Raw genomic sequence first — 19,224 nt, 5'->3', positions numbered from 1 at the left:
TTCGAGGTATCTTGGAATTATTCTATAAATATTTCCTTTTATTGCAACAGTAAAAATTTGCCCTACAAGATGATTTTAAGTTGTGTGCAGGCATGTGAACAGAACTACGGAAGCATGCATTCATACATTTTATTTCCTCCGTTTTCCCATGACGAGTTAATTTCATTTGTTTTTTCGAGATCTCGAGTTATTATCTCGAAATAACAACTGCCATTTTCCCGAGATAACGGGATAATTTTCTCGAGATCTCGAGATAACAAAACGATAGTGTAGTATATTAAATCATTGCAGGAAACATAATTCAGTGTAGCAATGTCAGAGGAGCAGGAGCATATTGATCACTGCGTCACATATCTTTTCAATCAAGGCCTGACACAGGCTGAAATAGCGTTATGCCTTGCTTTTACAGATAATATACACATTAGTGTGGTAATCTAAAAAGACGGTTAGCAAGGCCTCAGCTATATCAGCGGCGCAATCTAAGTGAGCCTGATGTCGTCATTAACTACATAGCTGGTCAGCTATGTAGTTAACGATGAGATCTCGAATTAATTATATCGTTATCTCAGGAAAACAAAGTTTCATTATCTCGATATCTCGAGAAAATTATCCCGTTATCTCTGGAAAACGGCAGTTGTTATTTCGAGATAATAACTCCAGATCTCAAGAAAACAAATAAAATTAACTCGTTATCACGGGAAAACGGAGGAAATAAAATGTATGAATGCATGGCCCTTTAGGGCTTCCGTACAGAACAGTTTTTCTGTGTCTGTATTTAAAGCTGTACGAAAAAAGAAAGAATCACTCTCTTTTTTGTTAAAATATAGGACCTAAAAATGCTGTGGAGACCAAGAATTAAGTCTCATGGGAGGGAAATATACAAGAAGTACCAGAATTTCAAAGTTGTACTGAGGCACCTTAGTGCACTTTCTCACCTTCAACCTATATTTCCCATTCACTGCAGTTTGTTGTCTTCAAGAGCTAGTTTTGCCAAACATTTCTCCAGAGAAAAGATTATGTGTTGGGGTCACCAAACCAAGTCATTCCAGTTGGTGCTTTCAAACAGGCCAGCTGCTCCTTCCAGGGAAAGAGAAGTTATGTGTTATGTGTGGCTGTTATGTGTGCCAAAAGATTGCTCAGTGAATGAACAGACAGGTAACAGCAACTCAGTTTCACAACTCAGAGTCTGCAGTCTGAGGAAACCATGCTAACATGTACTATGTTTTGACTACATTATGAAACTGGTGTGTGAACATCTTAAGATTTTTCCATCAATACGGTTTCAACAAACATTTGAAGTGTCTGCCCTGACATCCCATTGAAATATAGGTACATTTATCATTCGAAGATTAAAAAGTGCTGTCTTTATCTCCAAATGCCTGCATTTTTATCAAGTGCATTTGTGTAATTTCTATTCCATTACACTTGTATATGACACAATCGCCTTTAAAGTAACATTTCAGTGAGATATAGAGACTCGATTTGATTACATTTTTTTAATTTTTATTTTACTTTCAAAAAATTCATTGGCTTTTTCTTTTTTAATTTAAAAAAAACAATATTTTTGAAGTTGCATTTTTTCCAGTGAGCCACAGAATCACATATACTAGTGAGTGCATGCAGTCACATACATAGACATCATAACCTCATAACTTCCTGGCAAGTGACCATTCCGCTCCATTAAGTTGTAGTCATGCTGGATCAGAACATTAGCTAAATGTAAAAATGTAATGAAGCGGGAGATGCCTCCACAGAGCCTTACAGGACTTTGCTGGAATATTTTTGTCGGCTGTGGTTGTGTTGTTTGTACTTATGTTGTCTGAAAATGAAGGACACACACTTTTAATAATAAAAATAATGAATCTCAACAGCTTCACATTAACAGTTTCCAGCCTTTTACCCACATGACCACCACTAAAATGCAACCACGTGGGCTTGAACATTTAAATCATGCTTAAATATTTATAGTTTAACTAAAGACAGACTATTTTCATGCTATTTAGTGATGTACACATGTGAGGTACAAAAGCAATTACTGCAAGCCTTTGCTTAAAAGTGCAATATCAAGTGCAACTCGTCGAATTCATACTCATAACAAGCAGGAGGCAGCATATCCCCAGTGTAATAGCTGACGGCTACTAACTGTAGCTGCCCATAGCCAGTGAGCTCAGTTAGCCGTGCAGCTAGCAGTCTGGTATAGGAGCTCAGGGACCAGTGGAGTGTTGGTGTTTACACCACTAGCACAGGAGCTCAGGACCAGGGCGGGCTGGGGCTAGCTGGTTAGCATGCACACTTCAGTGGATATCTCAGTAATACAATAGGCTACATAGACATCATTACATCAAAACTGTTATTTCTTCACATTCTGTCGACCATTTAAGTTCATTTCTTAATTCTTTCAACCAAAATTCTTACGTAACACCTTTAACATTCTAACGTTTTGTGCCACACTCTGTATTGAACCAGCTGCTTTCCAGCGGTCAATAGCAAAATGGACTCCAGAGGGAAAATTGAGATGGGCGAAAGAAAAAGTTCTGTGTTTGACTCCAATGTTGCTACTGTGGCTAATGTTCTCAGTAGTTGCAGAGATATTTCACCTGCTGCTGTGTACGCATTTATAGCCATGCTGTTAAAAGAAGAGATTAGTTTTCTCTTTGAAACAGCAGTAGCAGAGTAATCTATCTTGCATAGTTGATTCATTGCTGTATAAAGCACACATTTTCCGTTTCATTCCGTGAATAAAGTGCAAAAATACAGTATATAGTTTATAATGCTTTGACTGCAGGTATAATTCTGTCAGTGTATGTGCACGGCAACCTTATGTTGCACCGACAAAAAAGCAAATTAATGGGTAGCTCTTCATGACTCTTTGGTATACAATGGGCAGCAAATACAAAATTTATCACTACAACCCCCCCACCCAGATTTTCAGCTTCAAACATCCATTAAAAGCCCACCTAACCTCTATGCTGTTAGCGTTCTACCACTGCATTTTCAGTCTCAAACAAGTAGAAGTGAATACTTAGGTTCACTCAGTCAGTGTCCTGCAGGTGGGTTGGCACTTGGCTGGTCCTCTCTCAGTGGAGGGTGTTTCTATTAGCAGAGATCACATCAACCCTATCAAACATGACACTTTGTGCCTCATCCACCTGGCCCTCATTTGTCAGGAAGGTACTGCGCAGACTGATGTGACTAAAGTATTTAAATCAGGCATTTATTACTGACCATTCTCCATCCATACAGCACAGCCATTGTTCCAGAAATAAAGGGGACGAATGGTTCTTTATTAACACCAGTTACTCTTAAAAAGGTTAAGTATAGTTGTATTTCCAATTTATGTCAGTTTGGATAGTGTTTTTATTACTTTGGTTTAGTTTGGAGTATTTATTCTGATTGTCAGCAGGATAGCTTTGATTTGTGCTGCCTATTGAAATCATTGGATGAAAATATTAAAAAAACATTTTCTGCTGAATGAAAGAAGTCACTCTGGCATTAAACATCCAGAAATTCGGTGTGTAATGTTAAAGTTTGTAGGTTCTGTGTACTTTGAGTGCTGCCGCTTCAGGAGCTAGTTCTTATAGGAAACAACAGCACCAATCTACTGTCAAATTTCAGTCGAGTGCTCTTCAAAGAAAATTGTTCCTTTTAAAGTCCATTTAGGGGCTGAAAGCTTTTTGTACCCTCCATCAACTGGAATTGAAAATTTATAGGTTTGAGCGATTTCCTGCCCTCTCTTGTAGGAATTTTGTGTAATTTGGAAATATGCTGGGTGGTTCGGTCAAAATGGTTTGGTTTTTGTCTTAGGACAGCTGTATGTCGGTCAGTACTGTTAAAGTCCTGGGAGAACACAAAATGTAGGGATTTACATTCAACATTTATAAATGTGTTTGAGACTAGAAACATTTTTTACCTTCAACCCTTGAGAAGATTTGATTCAATCACATATATAAGTAGTATTAATATTATACCAAGACCCTGCTAAAAATCCACTTGTATCATGTTATCAGAAAAAGGACTATGGCTTCCCTTTTCTCACAGTTGGGATAATGATTATTTATGCATAATTAAACTATGAATGTTTTTGTTTCTCGATGCAGACCCCCTCTGCATTTCTCTATCAACCAAAACATCATCTTTCCAAACACCAAACGTATTTCAACTTAATGTGAAAAAGAGAGACCATCATCAGCCATTTGAAGTTACACATCATCTGTTTTATTGAGACTTGTCGTGCCGCTTGTGGCTCTGAAGTGAACTCTAAATTAATAAAGGTTTGTCTCCGCCTGTGCCAGTACTTTCCTGACATCACTCCGCTTACTATTCAAATTTCTTTTTGAACAAAAGTGAAATTTGATGCGATCGAGTGTACTCCTTTCTAGCCTTTTAAACAAAGACCTTTCAAGTGTACTTATTGTACTGTTGTAACAGGACCGACTGAGGATAAATGAACTCAAATGCAAATTGATATGAATCAATGATAGGCCCCTCTGAGTTTATGTACAATTTAATTTATTGTTGGATGCAAAGAAGTTGAAAAACACAAATTTGTTATGTGATTGGGGAATAATGAAATCCACAAAATCACATGTTGAATATCTGCAGTAAATTTCTGATGCAGATAATTTAAACATTAAATTAATTTTAATGAATCTAATACAGTGACACCTTCAATGTTGTGTTCTTGTCATAATAATCTAACTTCCTGCAATTACATTCACTGTCTAGACATTAAAGGATTACAAAACTAATGAGGCAGTAGATGTTTCTCAGGAGTGCCCTAAAAGTGAATGAATTCGCCCTCCCTCCCCGTCTCACACCCACTCTATAAAACACAGGCAGTGTTGGAAATCTGACAGAGGTGCCTTGAACAGCAAGAAAACCGACTACAGCAGTATTTTCAAGCGTTACATTATGATGTGAGCAACATTTTCATTTCTCATCTTTTAATTAAAAGGCACTTTCTGATTAAAAGTCAGTAAGTAATGTTGGATCTCGCAGCTTTTATGGTGGAATATCAATCCAGTACGGAGCACCTGTTTCTGATTTTGGCATTGTTGGATGATCATTTCTTATCATGCAGTTTTTTTTACTATTAATTTTCCCTGTGATCCAGGATTCGCTCCAGCGCTGTGATGTCGCTGACCACTGTGGCTGTCTGCCTGCTGGCTTGTACTCACTCTGGCGTAAACGCATATCCAGTCAAGCCTGCCAGTCCTCGTGACGACGCGCCACCTGAGGAGCTCGCCAAATATTATTCAGCACTAAGACACTACATCAATCTCATTACAAGACAGAGGTTAGTCCTTGAATTTGTTGTAAAATACAATATGTTCGTGCAAAGAAGTCTTGATATGTTGCCTGACTCTTTTTTGATGCATAGGTACGGGAAGAGAGACACCCCAGATACTCTGTTTTCAGACGTGCTGCTGAGGGAGAGTGCAGAGAGTATTCCAGGATCAAACTATTTCAGGTAAATGACTTCAAATTACAGTGCAAGGTTGCTTTATGTGAATTTTTTTACAGCTTTTTTTTTTCTTTTTACTAATTTGTGTTGTCCATTACATTTGTATGTAATATAATGTATGGTATTGTATGAGAAAGCATGTGTAATGATACCAGAAAAATACAAACTTGCGTGAACAACTTAGTTTAATTCAACACATCAGCCGTGCCATAAACCTGTCAAAGAGCTGTTAATTTTTACATTTGTAGTTAGTTGTGGACTGAATCTTATTTAGAGTTGTTTCTGTCTTCCTCTTGTAGTAGACCAAGGATAGGAAAACATCCTAAATAGGTTTTTAACACTTTTTTACCTGATCTTCCTCATGTTGTAGGTATGATGGGCTGCCACTGTGGTGATGCTGCTGAGGCTTCATATCCAGATTGACTTTACCACAAAGCTGCTCTTATGTCTGTTACTGACCTGGAATGTACTTGTACTGCATGAAATAAACACTGTGTAAAGCAAACTTTGGCCTATAATGTTGCTACTAAAAACATATTTTTAATGAATATGCCCATCATCCAGCAGTTTTACTGCCTAACCTATCTAGTATTTTCAGTATCGGTAGTCTTGTGTGCCATTCACTGATGGAGTAACGCTGCGCTCTACTGGTGGACCAGCATTTTGAGAATTTTTCATGTAGGGCAAATAAATATCTTATGATTCATGCTTGTTGCTAATGTTCTGTTTGGGGGAGAGCGAAACAGAAATTAGTTGTTAATTGAGTACACCGCGGTGTTGCATTTTATTTCCCTTGTTGTATCAAGCCTGCTGAGATGTACCTGTACCCTGCCTAACGACAGATTAACAGTTTAATCCTATCAACTGACCTGGATACATCAAAAGCGAATCACGTAACACTCACAATTTGGTTAACTCGAATGTGACACCTGGTCCAAGCTACTGGCTCTCTTGAAGTACTGGTAAATCTGGTTCTCGATTAAGAAGTCACAAGATTTGATGACATGGTTTGGTGCTTATGCTGAAGCTGCTGATAGGTGGTGCAGATGAGATTATTTGCAGCCAGATGTAGGTATAGTAGTATATCACAGGTGCCATTAATGATAGCAAGATCTCTGGCATATCTTCCTCATGGGGTAAGTGAATCTTAAATATGTTGTTGTTAATATGGTGCATGATGTTTTGCCAGAGTGAGAAGAGAAATATGTAATCAGGCTACTGGTACACCCTCCCACTGATAATGAATAGACTCAGTAAAGCTATTTTTGCAAATCTTTCAACTCTAGAAACTACTAATTTCAAGTCCTGGTGGGTAGGCACACTGAGCAAGCTGCAGGAAGGGCTGCAGTATGTTTGTATCAATGGCGACCTATATGTATAATAGTTATACTGGGCTGTCAACTCACAGTATTGCAGTGACAGAGCAGTATTTGATATTTACGCTTTACTTTACATGAGCAGTCACAACAGCTTTTTGATTAAGCCATGGATGCACTTTACCTCCACAGATCAATTTATTTTAGGGTAAAGTTCACAGTAAATTATATGGGTGGGTTGTGCAGGATTTCAGTGGGTTAGATCAGATGTGTCATTAGCATAGCAGTGTCTGTCTGGACGGGGAACTGAGGGAAGGGGCGCAGCAGGCAGGCAGGCACATTGGAAATGCACTAACAAGTTACTATTGCGCAAGTGATCGGCGAATTAGGACACACTGAAATGAAGGGGAGAATGAAAGCGTGACTGGATTATACTGATTAAATTAGGTAAAGTATCATTCATTGATTTTACATGACACTTAAGCAACGGTCTCATCACGGGACCCTCTAGTTTCTCGGCAATCTCTGCTCCACAAGCTAACTGTAACGTTAGCTAGCTAACGGTCTCGGCATTTATATTACGGCTAGCTACTAGCTAATGAGTGGACTAGCAGCTAACTGTAGCTACTTCGCAATAGAGCAGTGAGTGAACTGGGTCAGTTTTACTGGCGGTTATGGTATTTGTCAGGCTTAAAGATAATTCCGGCCACATGTATAAGCGCACGCCAGTGTTTAGCTAGCAATCATTAGCATTGCTAACGAACTAGCAGTGGCTAGCCCTAACTTGGAACGGGACGGGCGCTGAGGGAATTAACGCTGGTAAGCACCTGACAAGCATAGCCGCAGTTCAACGTGTTTCAAATTATATTCAGTCGTTGTGTGTTCACGCTAAAATTAGTGTTTACCACCGCTAATTAGCCACCAATGGCTGGTTATCATTTTCAGCTAAGTTGCCTCACATTGGAAGTGGTCACACGTGCCCAGTACGCGTGTAGCTTGACAGCAAACTTAAACCACTGTCGCCGACACGTTTTCTTGGAGGCTGTATTTGTTTTAGTCCCTCTTTAAGTTACTTTAGTGTTCCACCATGATTCAAGAACTACAAACTGGGAACTTATCTGCCACCGTGAGCACGCAGCGTTCACTTCCCGGCAGGCTGCTCCTCGTGTGCTTGATGAAGGGCGGCTGTGGGCGGTGTGACCGTCTCAAGCAACTGCGTGCTTTCTGCCTCCCGTGAGCCTCACTCACCAAGACTGGCCTCTGAGTGTTAGGAGGCTTGTGAATGAGCTCTAAGTGGCTGACAGCAAGCAATGTTAATGTCTAAGCTGCACTCATGTGTGTTATAACGTTGTTAGCATAGTTTTATTATGGCATTATTGGCTTCTTTCACATAAAGTAGTGTATGAGCTGCAGTGGGGCTCCTGCAGCTTCACATTAGACAGACTTAGTTTCATGTAGTGCATTTCCTGTTACTGACTGATACTGCAGTGCACTATTACTGGCCTGTGAATCAGCCTTTCAGATTTCCTCGAATGTGTGACAAGAAATTAAAGTACAGTTGACCTCAGTCTAATTGAACAAAACTTTGTTTTAATGGGAAAGGGGTGTCCCTGCTTGTCACTTTTTCATTAAATCATCACAAATTGCTCTGCGTATTTCAACACCATCAAAACCAGTAACATGGACAGAGGTAGATGAGCTTCTGTAAACCTGTAACTTTGGTCCTGTTTGAGGTTTGATGATGAGAATCGTAGCCTACTCTTAAAAAAAAGGTGTGATTAAAATGTTTTGTGCTGGGCTCAGTGGCAGCCTTCCTCCTGTTTTATGTTTAATTTCTTTAACTCAGCATTTTTCTTTAATCATAAGGAATATGCAGTTAGTTGAGCAAACTTACCTTAATCAAATGTTGAGAACACTGATATATTAGACACAAATTGCTGAAAACCAGGCATGTTTATCATCATACACACACTATTCCATATGCAGACAACTAGAACAATCTTCAGAGCCATTCAGTGAAATAAAACACACAAATTAAAATGACAGGCTTCATCTTTTTAAATCCATAGAACACAACAATACTCTACAGTTTCTCTTTCTGAGCTGACTGAGCTTTATCTGGCTTGGTGGAGGTGATGAGTTGGTCATGTGATTGACCCGGCCAATCAGAATCGCTGCATTACAACATCACTGAATGAACAGGAGAAGTCTGGGCAATGAAGGCAGGTTAGGGTAGAGAGGAGCTCACACACCTGCACGAGCTGCTTTTATCAATAACTAGGGAAGGTTTTTAGTCTGTCTGAGATAATTTCACCAGATGATCAGACAAATTCGATTCTTTTCTCTTTCCTTTCTCCCCAGTCCAGAGGTACCAGATGAGTGTTTTGTAGAAAACGTGGGGCTCCGTGTCGGAGTGCTGCACTGATGATTTGATCACAGTTTGTAGGTGAGTTTCTTGTTTCTCATTTGCTCTGGATGATTATCAGCCTGTTTGCTGTCTTTATTGACATTATGTGCATGGAGTACAATGTTGCATTCATGATGTTTACACTGTTAACAGTTTATAGTTAAACGGCCATCATTCTGTTTGTCCACATACCCACTAAGGCATCGGCAGAGCTGCTTTTGCCTCATTCTGTTTGGAGATCATGTTTGCACAGAGGCCCCTGGGGCCTCTTTGTGTGTGGCTGGCACAACCTTTAGCCAGAAGGATGGGAGACTCATCCTTTGTCACTCAATGGCCCTCTTTGTCATTCCCTTATTTCATAAGAGCCCTCTGTGCCAACATGCGCATAAAACACCAAGACAAACAAATGTTTTCTTTGCTATTTTATACCTCATGCTACAGTATTGTGCGTATGTCCAACAGCAGCACATGCTAGCAAATGTCAGCTTGGTTACTTTAAGGCATGGCTTGTACAGCATGGTGATCTAAGCATACAGAATACTGATTTGAGTGGGTTTCCTACCTTCTCCAGCCCTCCAGTTGCTCTGGTTTCTGTAAGCAGGCAGTTGGGCGGCTTTTGAACGTGTTAAGAGAGTTTCACCGTCCTGAGCTGAGGAATATTAAACATGACCGTGGCCAATGCAAAGTCTGGCACAGGTAAGCCGTCAAAGACAACGTCCAAACTAATCTTTTAACACAGGAACTGTTGCAATGTTGCATGCAAAACTTGACATTTCATTACCATTTGAATGGTTCTGTGCCCACTGCCCAGACATCCTTGTGTGGGTGTGTTTACTGCTACCGAACTTTCATGTGTCCCTCAGTGAACTACAATGAGCCACATGAGCCAAACAAAACCACATAATTGACTTGCAAAAGGGCCAAATGTTTTGGTTTCTGTAGTAACTGCATTTATTTCTGTGAATTGTTCTGTCACATCTCAATTTGTTGTCTATTTCCTGTCTGGGGAACAAAAACAAGGCATTACAGATCCTATTTTAATGGGAAGAGAATAACTGGGAAGTACAGAAAGATTTTACATTATTCATTTCATTGTGCCGAGTTGGCTGATTAATCAAAGTACTCGCTGTATGTGTCTGTTTTTTGGCTCCAGTTTCTTGCTGTGTGGTCTCGGCCTCTACAAGGCAGATCTGTTAGTAGAACAATTCCTCTGTGACTCTGTGTGCTTGTTGCTTCTGCAGCAATGGAAATAAGGATGTTCTCTGTGAATTGGCCCATTGATTGACTGGCCACTTATTGTTCTTGCCTTGTACGCTCTTATTATAGTCACATTGTTTTATTGTTTTCCTTTTCATTGGCTCAAAATTAAAATTATTTTCTCTGTCGCTTACATTTCTGCCTGCGTTCACTAGGCGGTACTTCAGAAGCTCAAAAAGAAGCAAAGAGAGCGGTTGGTATTCTCTCAGCCTAATCCCTACGTCTATTTTTTCCCCTCAGCCATGCAGCAGGTTCTGGACAACCTGAAAGACCTGCCATCTGGCACAGGAGCCAAAGATATTGACCTGATCTTTCTCAAAGGCATCATGGAGAGCCCCATCGTCCGGTCCCTCGCTAAGGTGAGACACACACTCAGTCAAACTACTCCAGCGCTATATAGTACACACACACACCCACACACACAGAGTTGTAATCTTATTAGTTGACCATCAAGCTCTAGCTATAGAGGAGAGGAGGAGCAAATGTCACTGCCAGCCCGAGGAAATGAAGGTGTGATAAGTGTCACATGTCACCACCTGTCCAAGATGATGAGTAACTCTTCCTGACCGTGTGCTGTATGAGGCTTAACAACATATTTTAATCATGCAGGCAACGGGCAAATGCAAATTGTGGACTGTAGGGAGAAATAGCTAAGGCTGATCTCTCTCTGTCTCTAAAACATACACGATTTCTGAACAAGCGTGTCTACCTGCAAACAAACTGCATCTTGTAATACGCTACCCAGTGAGGTTATCTAATCTGTGCCCACTTCACCGGTGTCATGGTTTCAGTTACTTGCAGGTAATGTCTCCTGGCATGGTGTAACCGTGCTTGTCATTAGAAGAGAGAAACATGTAGGGAGTGGTTCAGCACACCTCCGGTAGCATTAACAGCTTCACTTAAAAGGAATGTGAGTATTAGTTTACACTTGAGGAGACATAAAAAGGTCCCTTGAACACACGCTAAATCAATTTTTCACATTGCTTAAAGAGGCTGACAGCATGATGAACAAATGGGTTACATAACAGAGCAAAATCTCTGATGCAGATTGAGGTCATTAGGTTCATCTAGTGTATCTATAAATAGAGTGATGTCTATAGAAAACCCGTCACAAAGGCATGCTCTTGTCCTCATTTCTAACACTAGCACTGCTTTTCCTTAAATGTTACCTTATTCTCTGCTAGATGGGCCTTTTAGTTTCTGCTTTAATTTCACATCAAACAGAACCCCTTGAATGCGGCCATACACACCGCGCACTGACCTATTAAGTTCCCCTTGTATCTCAGGGACTTTTTGGTTTAAGAATCATTAATGTTTCAAATAAAAGTCACAGGAACATGACATTTTAATGGTGTTTCACTTCTGGAATGTGACATACACAACAATAGCAACACCTGAAACAATGTATTGATACATTAGTGAGGATTAACTGTATGATCTAATTTCCCCATGTGATAAAATTAAGCTTGCAGCAGGGTGTTAAACACTTCTCAGTAGTACCAGCATAGCACAACGGGTTCCCAGAAATGTACTATATAAGTATGTACATCAATATAGAGAGCTGTAGGGATGACGTATTTTTGTAGGCTAACCCGGGAGTTAGCATCATCCTGGTAACTTGGACAAAAAGCCTGTGGGATTTTTGAATTGGTTTTTGGATTCAGTTTATGATATGTTTTTGTTCAGCAAAATATTCTTCACGGATGAACACCACTTTTGTGATCCTTTTTGGCGTCGGGTGCCCATCCTGGCCCATGGAAATAACGATGCTCTATGTGAATTGGCCCATTGATTGACAGGCCACTTATTGTTCTTGCCTTGTAAGCTCTTATTATAGTCACATTGTTTTATTGTTTTCCTTTTCATTGGCTCAAAAGTGTAATTATTTTCTTTGTCACTTACATTTCTACCGGCGGGATATCAGCAGAGGCAGGGAGAGGTCCGCCTCCTGTTGATCTGCATCTTTCTCATCTATCTGTCAAAACTGAACCAAAGCTCAGAGTGGGATCAGTGTAACTGGTGAAGGAATTCACTGTGAAATGCTTTTCATATTATCTTGATTTAATCAAACACTATGGATTCACCAAAATGAATACGTTCCAGGCCAGCCAGTGGGACGGCAGCTCATAGCTGTCACAAAGTCGTCAGTAAAAAGATGTTGTTTTCCAGAAAGTATTAGGACTTTGGTTTGGAAATTCGGTGAAAGAATCATGGCTGTGAAGTTAGTGAATGTGTTGTTTCAGCCCCACAATTTCAGTGGCATATTAAGTCATGTGTCCCAAATACCAACCAAAAATAGAGAAAATAAAGAATTCTGTGGTTCAGAAAACTGTTAGATGTGGTTAAATTTCCAACTGTAACCAAATTTTTCCAATTGCCGAGACAAATAAAAAAAGGTTGATTTTCATTTTCTTTACTGTGTGGTGTTCCAAGCTCTCCACAAACAGCCTGATAAAATGGTAACTTTTTCGGTGTGTGTGTGTGTGTGTGTGTGTGTGTGTGTGTGTGTGTGTGTGTGTGTGTGTGTGTGTGTGTGTGTGTGTGTGTGTGTGTGTGTGTGTAGGCCCATGAGCGCCTCGAGGATGTGAAGTTACAAGCTGTGCGGGATGATAATGTTCAGCTGGTCACAGAGATCGTGGACTCCCTCAACAACCTGCCAGAAAAAGATGCTGCCGTTGCTGAGCTTGCCAAAATCCTCCAGGAGCCTCATTTTAAGGTATCTCATACCTCATTCCTACATTCCCCACACAATTGTTGCTGGGTTTAATGGTTGTGAAAAGACCAGAGATTTGTCGAGTGAATGGTCTTGCTTGTGCTCTACTCATGTGGGAATGGATGTCAGCGCTTTGTACACCAACCACTGCCTAATATTCTGAAGCGCCGACAGCTCAGGAGGTCAGGCAGCCCTGCTCTCTTGTCACCCTGTATATTCTCGACCACATACAAGCTGCAACATGGGAGGGTGGGGGTGTATTTCCTTGAGCCAATAGCAGGCTGAGTTATGCGGGTAAAGTCAGAGGGAGAATACTGTTTCAGTAAATCTTTCACATTTGCTGATGCACTGTAGTCTCTGACTAATACCGACTGTATGTTGTGGCTGCTAGGGTAAGAGCAAGACTGACTTCTCTTCTCTGTATATCACTTTGTCAGCTGTCGATGCAGTCACAAAGGCGTCTTTTATGTGTGCAGTAATGTGATTTATGTTTTCACTCTCTCATGGTAATATATCAAATGCCAGTGCTAGTGCCACTCACTCTTGGTTTTTAGCGGTATTGTTGTCTTTCCTACTCAGAAAAAGGTGTTGGTACTTTAAGATATCTGTAAACCGGATTTAGTCTTATTTTCTTTGTATTTCTCTCTTCCTCATTTTTCTACCTCAGTCTTTGATAGAGGCTCATGACAAAGTGGCTTCAAAGTGCTATGAAATGCCCCACACTGCGGTGAACAGCGATGCCTCGATGACGAGTTCACTCATGCCAGCTGATGCTGTCAGGATGATAGGCATCCAGAAGAAAGCTGGGGAACCACTGGTAAGTTACCCAGCCGTTTATATCAACCAATGTGAAGCTCCTGTTAGGCTGTTAAGTGTTTTACACACATCCTCTTTCATTGACCATCTGTTAGAACAGTATGACTCAGTTTTTAAATGGTAACTCAACATGAATTGCTTCTTTCACGGCAACCAAAGACCTCCTGTGTGATTTACGAAGTGCTGATGTGTGATATTAAATGACTCTCACTCTCTTCCAGGGGGTGACGTTCCGTGTAGAGCGTGGAGAGATGGTGATCGCACGGATCCTGCACGGCAGCTCGATTGACAGGCAGGGCATGCTGCACACAGGGGACATTATCCGCGAGGTGAACGGCCGCGAGGTCGGCAGCGACCCTCACGAACTCCAGGAGCTGTTGAGGGACTGCAGTGGGAGCATCACGCTCAAGGTCCTGCCTAGCTACAGAGATACACCGCCACCACCACAGGTGAGGAAAGAAGAGGCTGCATTTGATGGTTACCTCAATCCTGTTAAATTTAGTGATGTTGAATGAAAAAAAAAATTCAGATGAGCTCTTTTAAATGTGCACCAGAATACAGGATGTGTTGATGTGTACGTCCAGGTGTGTACAGGGCTGTACCTGACCTGGGTGATCTCAGAATGCCAGGCTTCTGAAAATTGAGCCCAGCGACAGTCTATTAATACAGCTCCACACACTATCTGGGACATACACCACTCTATTCACTAGAGCAACCCCCTCCCACCACCATCAGCCTCCTCCTTCTTACAGTAACAGGCACACACAGCAGCTGACACGGAGGAGCAGCATGTAGGGTTATGTCAGACACTGACCTTTGTGCCAGGGGAGGATCAGATGATCTCACTCTACTGTTAAGTTATGTGCTTGCTAGGTTTCAGTTATAGTAAGAGTTGTAGCTTGTGAATTAGGCTTAAGGTAGTAAAAATCCACCGATAGACATGAGATGAATCTGTCAACTTTGATCACTTCATTGTGTTTGGAGAAAACATTTACTGACCACTGACGATAATGTATTTTCAAAGTTGTGGTGTTCACCCACCTCGTTCAGCCTCCAGTCTGAGCATTGACAAAAAGAGAAGTATGAATGCAGAGCAATAAAATCTGTTACTGATACTGAACTCTAACATGACGCAGAGAGAGGGCATAGTGCTAACACAGATAAGGGCAGCGGTTGTGAACGGGAACATGAAAGCTTGAAGTATAACTGAATCTGGTGAGTGTACACGCACTCGTGATGATGTAACTATTTTGAAGTTTTATGAACAGCTCAGACAAATCCTACCAATTCTTCTTTAAATTTAAAAGTGTTTGAATTATATTAATATGACGTGAGGTTCAGTTAGCTTTGCACAGAAATGACCGGTAGAAATGTCCTTCAGAGGGATACTTTTTACTTTTATACTGTGAGTATAAACTATTCATGCTCTCTGCATGATTTAACTGTCTGATATCTTGTTCACACCCTAAATTTTAGGTCTATCTGAAGCCACACTTCAACTATAATCCGGCCACAGACAACTTGATCCCCTGTAAAGAGGCAGGCCTGGCCTTTTCCAAGGGAGACATCCTCCATGTAGTCAACAAGGAGGACCCCAACTGGTGGCAGGTGAGCAGGCACATTTTGCTCTGTGGTGGTGAAGGACAGCGCTGCTTCGAGCAGAGCTGCACCACAAAATTGACTGTTGAAAACTGCAAGAGGCAGATGAAGACAAGGATGATGATATTTGTGACAGATACCTGGTTGTGGCATTAATTTCTTATGTCAAATATTTAAACCAATCACCTCTCAACTACTCTGATTTCCACATAGGCATGCAAAGTTGTTGGAGGAGCCACCGGTCTCATCCCCAGTCAGTTCTTGGAGGAGAAGAGGAAAGCTTTTGTGAGAAGAGACTGGGATGCTACTGGTAATGGTCAGTACAAATCATGTTAAGTCATTCTCACCATGCCAACTCTGTTTGCATTATCAAGACAGTCAAGAAACCCTTGCCTTTAGCACCACCATGTGGTGATCTGACACATTTTTAAAAAAAAAATTCTCTTAGGAATGCTCTGCGGAACTCAAACTACAAAGAAAAAGAAGAAAAAAATGATGTACCTCACGTCAAAGAATGCAGGTTTGTACCGATACCGTTTCTAATTTTGTGAAGTTTGCAGTGTTAAATTCTAAGTGCATCAATGACAATATGGTACTCATCCAGACTCTGTATCACCTTGAACAGAATTTGACCGATACGAGCTGCAGATCTATGAGGAGGTAGCCAAGATGCCACCGTTTCAGAGGAAAACGCTGGTTCTGATTGGAGCCCAGGGAGTTGGGAGGCGGAGCCTGAAGAACAGACTTATTGTCATGAACCCCCTGCGATACGGAACCACTGTGCCCTGTGAGTGTGTGAGACAGACAGGAGAGAGGTTGTTGCGTTGTCTGGAGCTAATAGATTTCCTGCCCGGGTCCGTGTCACAACCTGTCCTCACCTTTTACCTCCAGTCACGTCACGCCGTGCGAGGGAGGAGGAGAGGGACGGCCAGAACTACTGCTTTGTGACGCGGGAGCAGATGGAGAAGGACATCAAGGAGAGCCGTTACCTGGAGCACGGCGAGTACGACGGCAACCTTTATGGCACCAAGATCGACTCCATCCATGAAGTGGTGGATGCGGGACGCACCTGCATCCTGGACGTCAACCCTCAGGTCAGTCGAAGACAGACAGTTTCAGTGGGTTGATCTTGTCTTTGTAAAGCTTTGGTGGTGATGATGTATTTTCTTCCCAGGCCCTGAAAGTGTTGAAGACTGCTGAGTTTATGCCATTTGTGGTGTTTATTGCTGCTCCTGAACTGGACACACTAAGAGCTATGCACAAAGCTGTGATAGATGCTGGACTTACGACCAAGCTACTCACGGTATGTTTTGAAAGGATTTAAAAGGTACAGTTCAACAGAAAATCAAAAAGACATATTTTTCCTCTAACCCGTAAAGCTATTGATCCATGTAAATTGTGTTGTTGTCAGTTGCTGAGTTTTGGAGATATCAGCCATAGAGATGACTGCTTTCTCTCGAAATAAAATGGATAGGCCCGCAACCAACAATTATAAAAAAATTTGTCTAATCTGCCGATTATATTCACAGTTAATTGTTTAGTCTATTAAATGTCAATTTTTTTTTTAAAAAGTGCTTATCACAACTTCCGAGAGCCCAAAGATAAGCAGCAAATCCTCACATTTAAGAAACTGGAATCAGCTTCTGTTGAGTTTTAAAATGTATTTTTTGCCATCAAGTTACATTGTATTCAAGAGAAGGCAGACATCTCTACAGCTGATATGTACAAAACTCTGCAACTCACACCAAAAAAATCTAGACGCATAAATAGAACTACAGGTTAGAGGAAAAATATGTATTTCTTCAATTGTCGGGTGAACTGTCTCTTTAATGTTCCTGAAAACTCATAAATGATGATGTCGCTTTCATTACTCATGAATGGTTGCTGCCTCCATCATCCTAATGGGCTTAACCTCTTTCTGCAACAGGAGAACGATTTAAAGAAGACTGTGGACGAGAGTGCCAGGATCCGCCGGGCATACAGCCACTACTTTGACCTGACTATTGTCAATGACAATCTGGACAAGGCCTTCGACAAGCTGCAGGAGGTGGTAGAGCGATTATTCATCGAGCCGCAGTGGGTTCCAGTCAGCTGGGTCTACTGATGTGTCACCCCCCGCTGGACAGACGTGTGCTGTCCGAGCTCCTGGGCCTGGGATGAAAGAGGACACCTGAAGGGAAGGAGGATTCGACACTGAACTTCACACACGGACAAAGTGTTGGACATCAGCCCTGTGTGAATGTGGGTCGCGCACACAAAACTGCATCACAAAAGCTGAGTCACCTTGATCTGAATTGCCAGATTCCTTTCAAGCACACTATGCAACTCACCACACACAGGAAGTGTACTTATTTATTGGCAAAATTATTTTTTATGAATACTTTCGATTCATGTGGATTGGAAGAAAATGCTGGCCCATGTGTCGGTGTTTTTTAAAAGCAGATGCAATTTTTGTCATGTCCTGTTTTAATTTTACATCTGTTTGTAAGATAGTGTATTTATTCTGCAAAAAGGAGGAGGGCTTGCTCATTTAAAAGAACGATACCTCAGTGTCACAGTTTACAGTGCATATGCCTCCAGTAATTCATCTCATTTTGTCGCTACTGTAAAAACTCATACAAACAAATTCATCTAGAGTCATTTCATGTTTTGAGACCTTTTCCCTCCTCATAGCTACATTAATGCCCTCTTGCAGTTGAACCTCATAAATGGGAAATGTCGTGCCAGTCACTGTTTGATGTTGTACAGAAGGAGTTGTAATACTGCAGTGTTTACCCATTGTTCCTCTTTCACTCAAGCACAACAGATTACATTAATTATGTTGATTGTTTGTCAGACATTTGGATCATGAGTGTCTCGTGACTGGTAGACCCGTCGATATGGTGCTGTGTTTGTGTTTGTTTGAAAAACTTTCCACAGGACTCTTGAACAGGGTACTGCATCTCAGTGAACCATCCCTTTTGATGTGATATTACTAAAGCTTAACTGTTTTAAATAAAAGTTCATATTGACTTATAAAAAAGGTATATTTTACAAGATTTCAAAAAAGATGTATTTTCAGATGTTAAATAAATAACTGGTGTTTTCTAATGATCCGCTGTGGTTTCGCTTTGTTTTTTTTTGGCAGAATTACTAGACAAACGGGTTATGTTGAGTTGGCAGGAAGAGAAAAAACACACAATCCCAGGTGATGTGCTTTTCTTTATGCACCATAGAGGAAAACATACAAAAGTGATACAGATAAAAAGGTAGAAAGTTGGAACAAATTTCAAGATTCATAATATAAAGTGACACAATTAAAGGCACACTGAAACTAATAAAAACATGTCTGCAATTAAACTACATCAGAGGTTTGAACATAAATGTGCTGAAGTGGTTTGGAATGAGGTTTGTAGTTGGGACATCAGAAAAAGTGCTTCAAAGATTATTTACTTTGGAGGACAATGTTGTGCATTTGTATGGAAGTGATAACATTTTAAAACTACTGAATATTTGATCGAACAGAAAGAAATACGGTGAAAAGTTATTACAGAAAAAAAAAAGCCACAAAGTACAAAATATAGCTTAAGAGTTGGGGTGGACCTTCAGGGTTAAGACATGTCGTTAAACCCCACATAACATAAATCATTAGTGTATATTATAAAACGAGTTG

The 19,224-nt window shown here is 40.9% G+C and overlaps 2 protein-coding genes across 3 annotated transcripts; both read left to right on the top strand.

Annotated features, from left to right (window-relative positions):
• Positions 1-5,114: 5,114 nt before the first annotated feature.
• LOC141011806 (peptide YY-like) lies at positions 5,115-5,859 on the top strand. The gene is made up of 3 exons (XM_073485101.1): positions 5,115-5,296; positions 5,381-5,470; positions 5,835-5,859. Exons 1-3 carry the CDS (start codon positions 5,133-5,135, stop codon positions 5,857-5,859), a joined length of 279 nt encoding a protein of 92 aa, XP_073341202.1. The 5' UTR covers positions 5,115-5,132.
• A 1,195-nt stretch (positions 5,860-7,054) lies between these two features.
• Positions 7,055-18,665, top strand: pals2a (protein associated with LIN7 2, MAGUK p55 family member a). 2 transcript variants are annotated; one of them, XM_073485099.1, is made up of 14 exons: positions 7,055-7,227; positions 9,142-9,226; positions 9,759-9,883; positions 10,685-10,803; positions 13,008-13,160; positions 13,825-13,974; positions 14,195-14,422; positions 15,450-15,581; positions 15,786-15,888; positions 16,021-16,092; positions 16,198-16,359; positions 16,464-16,666; positions 16,747-16,875; positions 17,500-18,665. In XM_073485099.1, exons 3-14 carry the CDS (start codon positions 9,853-9,855, stop codon positions 17,674-17,676), a joined length of 1,659 nt encoding a protein of 552 aa, XP_073341200.1. In that variant the 5' UTR covers positions 7,055-7,227; positions 9,142-9,226; positions 9,759-9,852; the 3' UTR covers positions 17,677-18,665. The 2 variants fall into 2 exon arrangements, with proteins under 2 accessions (XP_073341200.1, XP_073341201.1); XM_073485100.1 differs by lacking the exons at positions 7,055-7,227; positions 9,759-9,883 and having other exon boundaries at positions 9,140-9,226; positions 17,500-17,761.
• The last annotated feature ends 559 nt before the right edge of the window (positions 18,666-19,224 follow it).

The sequence above is a fragment of the Pagrus major genome, chromosome 17, assembly GCF_040436345.1.
Source record: "Pagrus major chromosome 17, Pma_NU_1.0".
Taxonomy (NCBI): Eukaryota; Metazoa; Chordata; class Actinopteri; order Spariformes; family Sparidae; genus Pagrus; species Pagrus major.
Note: the sequence above shows the minus strand (reverse complement) of the source record. Positions and strands in the feature narration are given on the sequence as shown.

What these genes read in the sequence shown, in the direction of transcription:
- pals2a (XM_073485099.1), top strand. Translation starts at nt 9,853, where the DNA reads ATGACCGTGGCCAATGCAAAGTCTGGCACAG. An exon ending in CAATGCAAAGTCTGGCACAG is followed by an intron (nt 9,884 to 10,684) that starts GTAAGCCGTCAA and finishes TTTTCCCCTCAG; the next exon opens with CCATGCAGCAGGTTCTGGAC. An exon ending in ATACACCGCCACCACCACAG is followed by an intron (nt 14,423 to 15,449) that starts GTGAGGAAAGAA and finishes CCTAAATTTTAG; the next exon opens with GTCTATCTGAAGCCACACTT.
- LOC141011806 (XM_073485101.1), top strand. Translation starts at nt 5,133, where the DNA reads ATGTCGCTGACCACTGTGGCTGTCTGCCTGCTGGCTTGTACTCACTCT. An exon ending in AATCTCATTACAAGACAGAG is followed by an intron (nt 5,297 to 5,380) that starts GTTAGTCCTTGA and finishes TTTGATGCATAG; the next exon opens with GTACGGGAAGAGAGACACCC. An exon ending in CCAGGATCAAACTATTTCAG is followed by an intron (nt 5,471 to 5,834) that starts GTAAATGACTTC and finishes CTCATGTTGTAG; the next exon opens with GTATGATGGGCTGCCACTGT.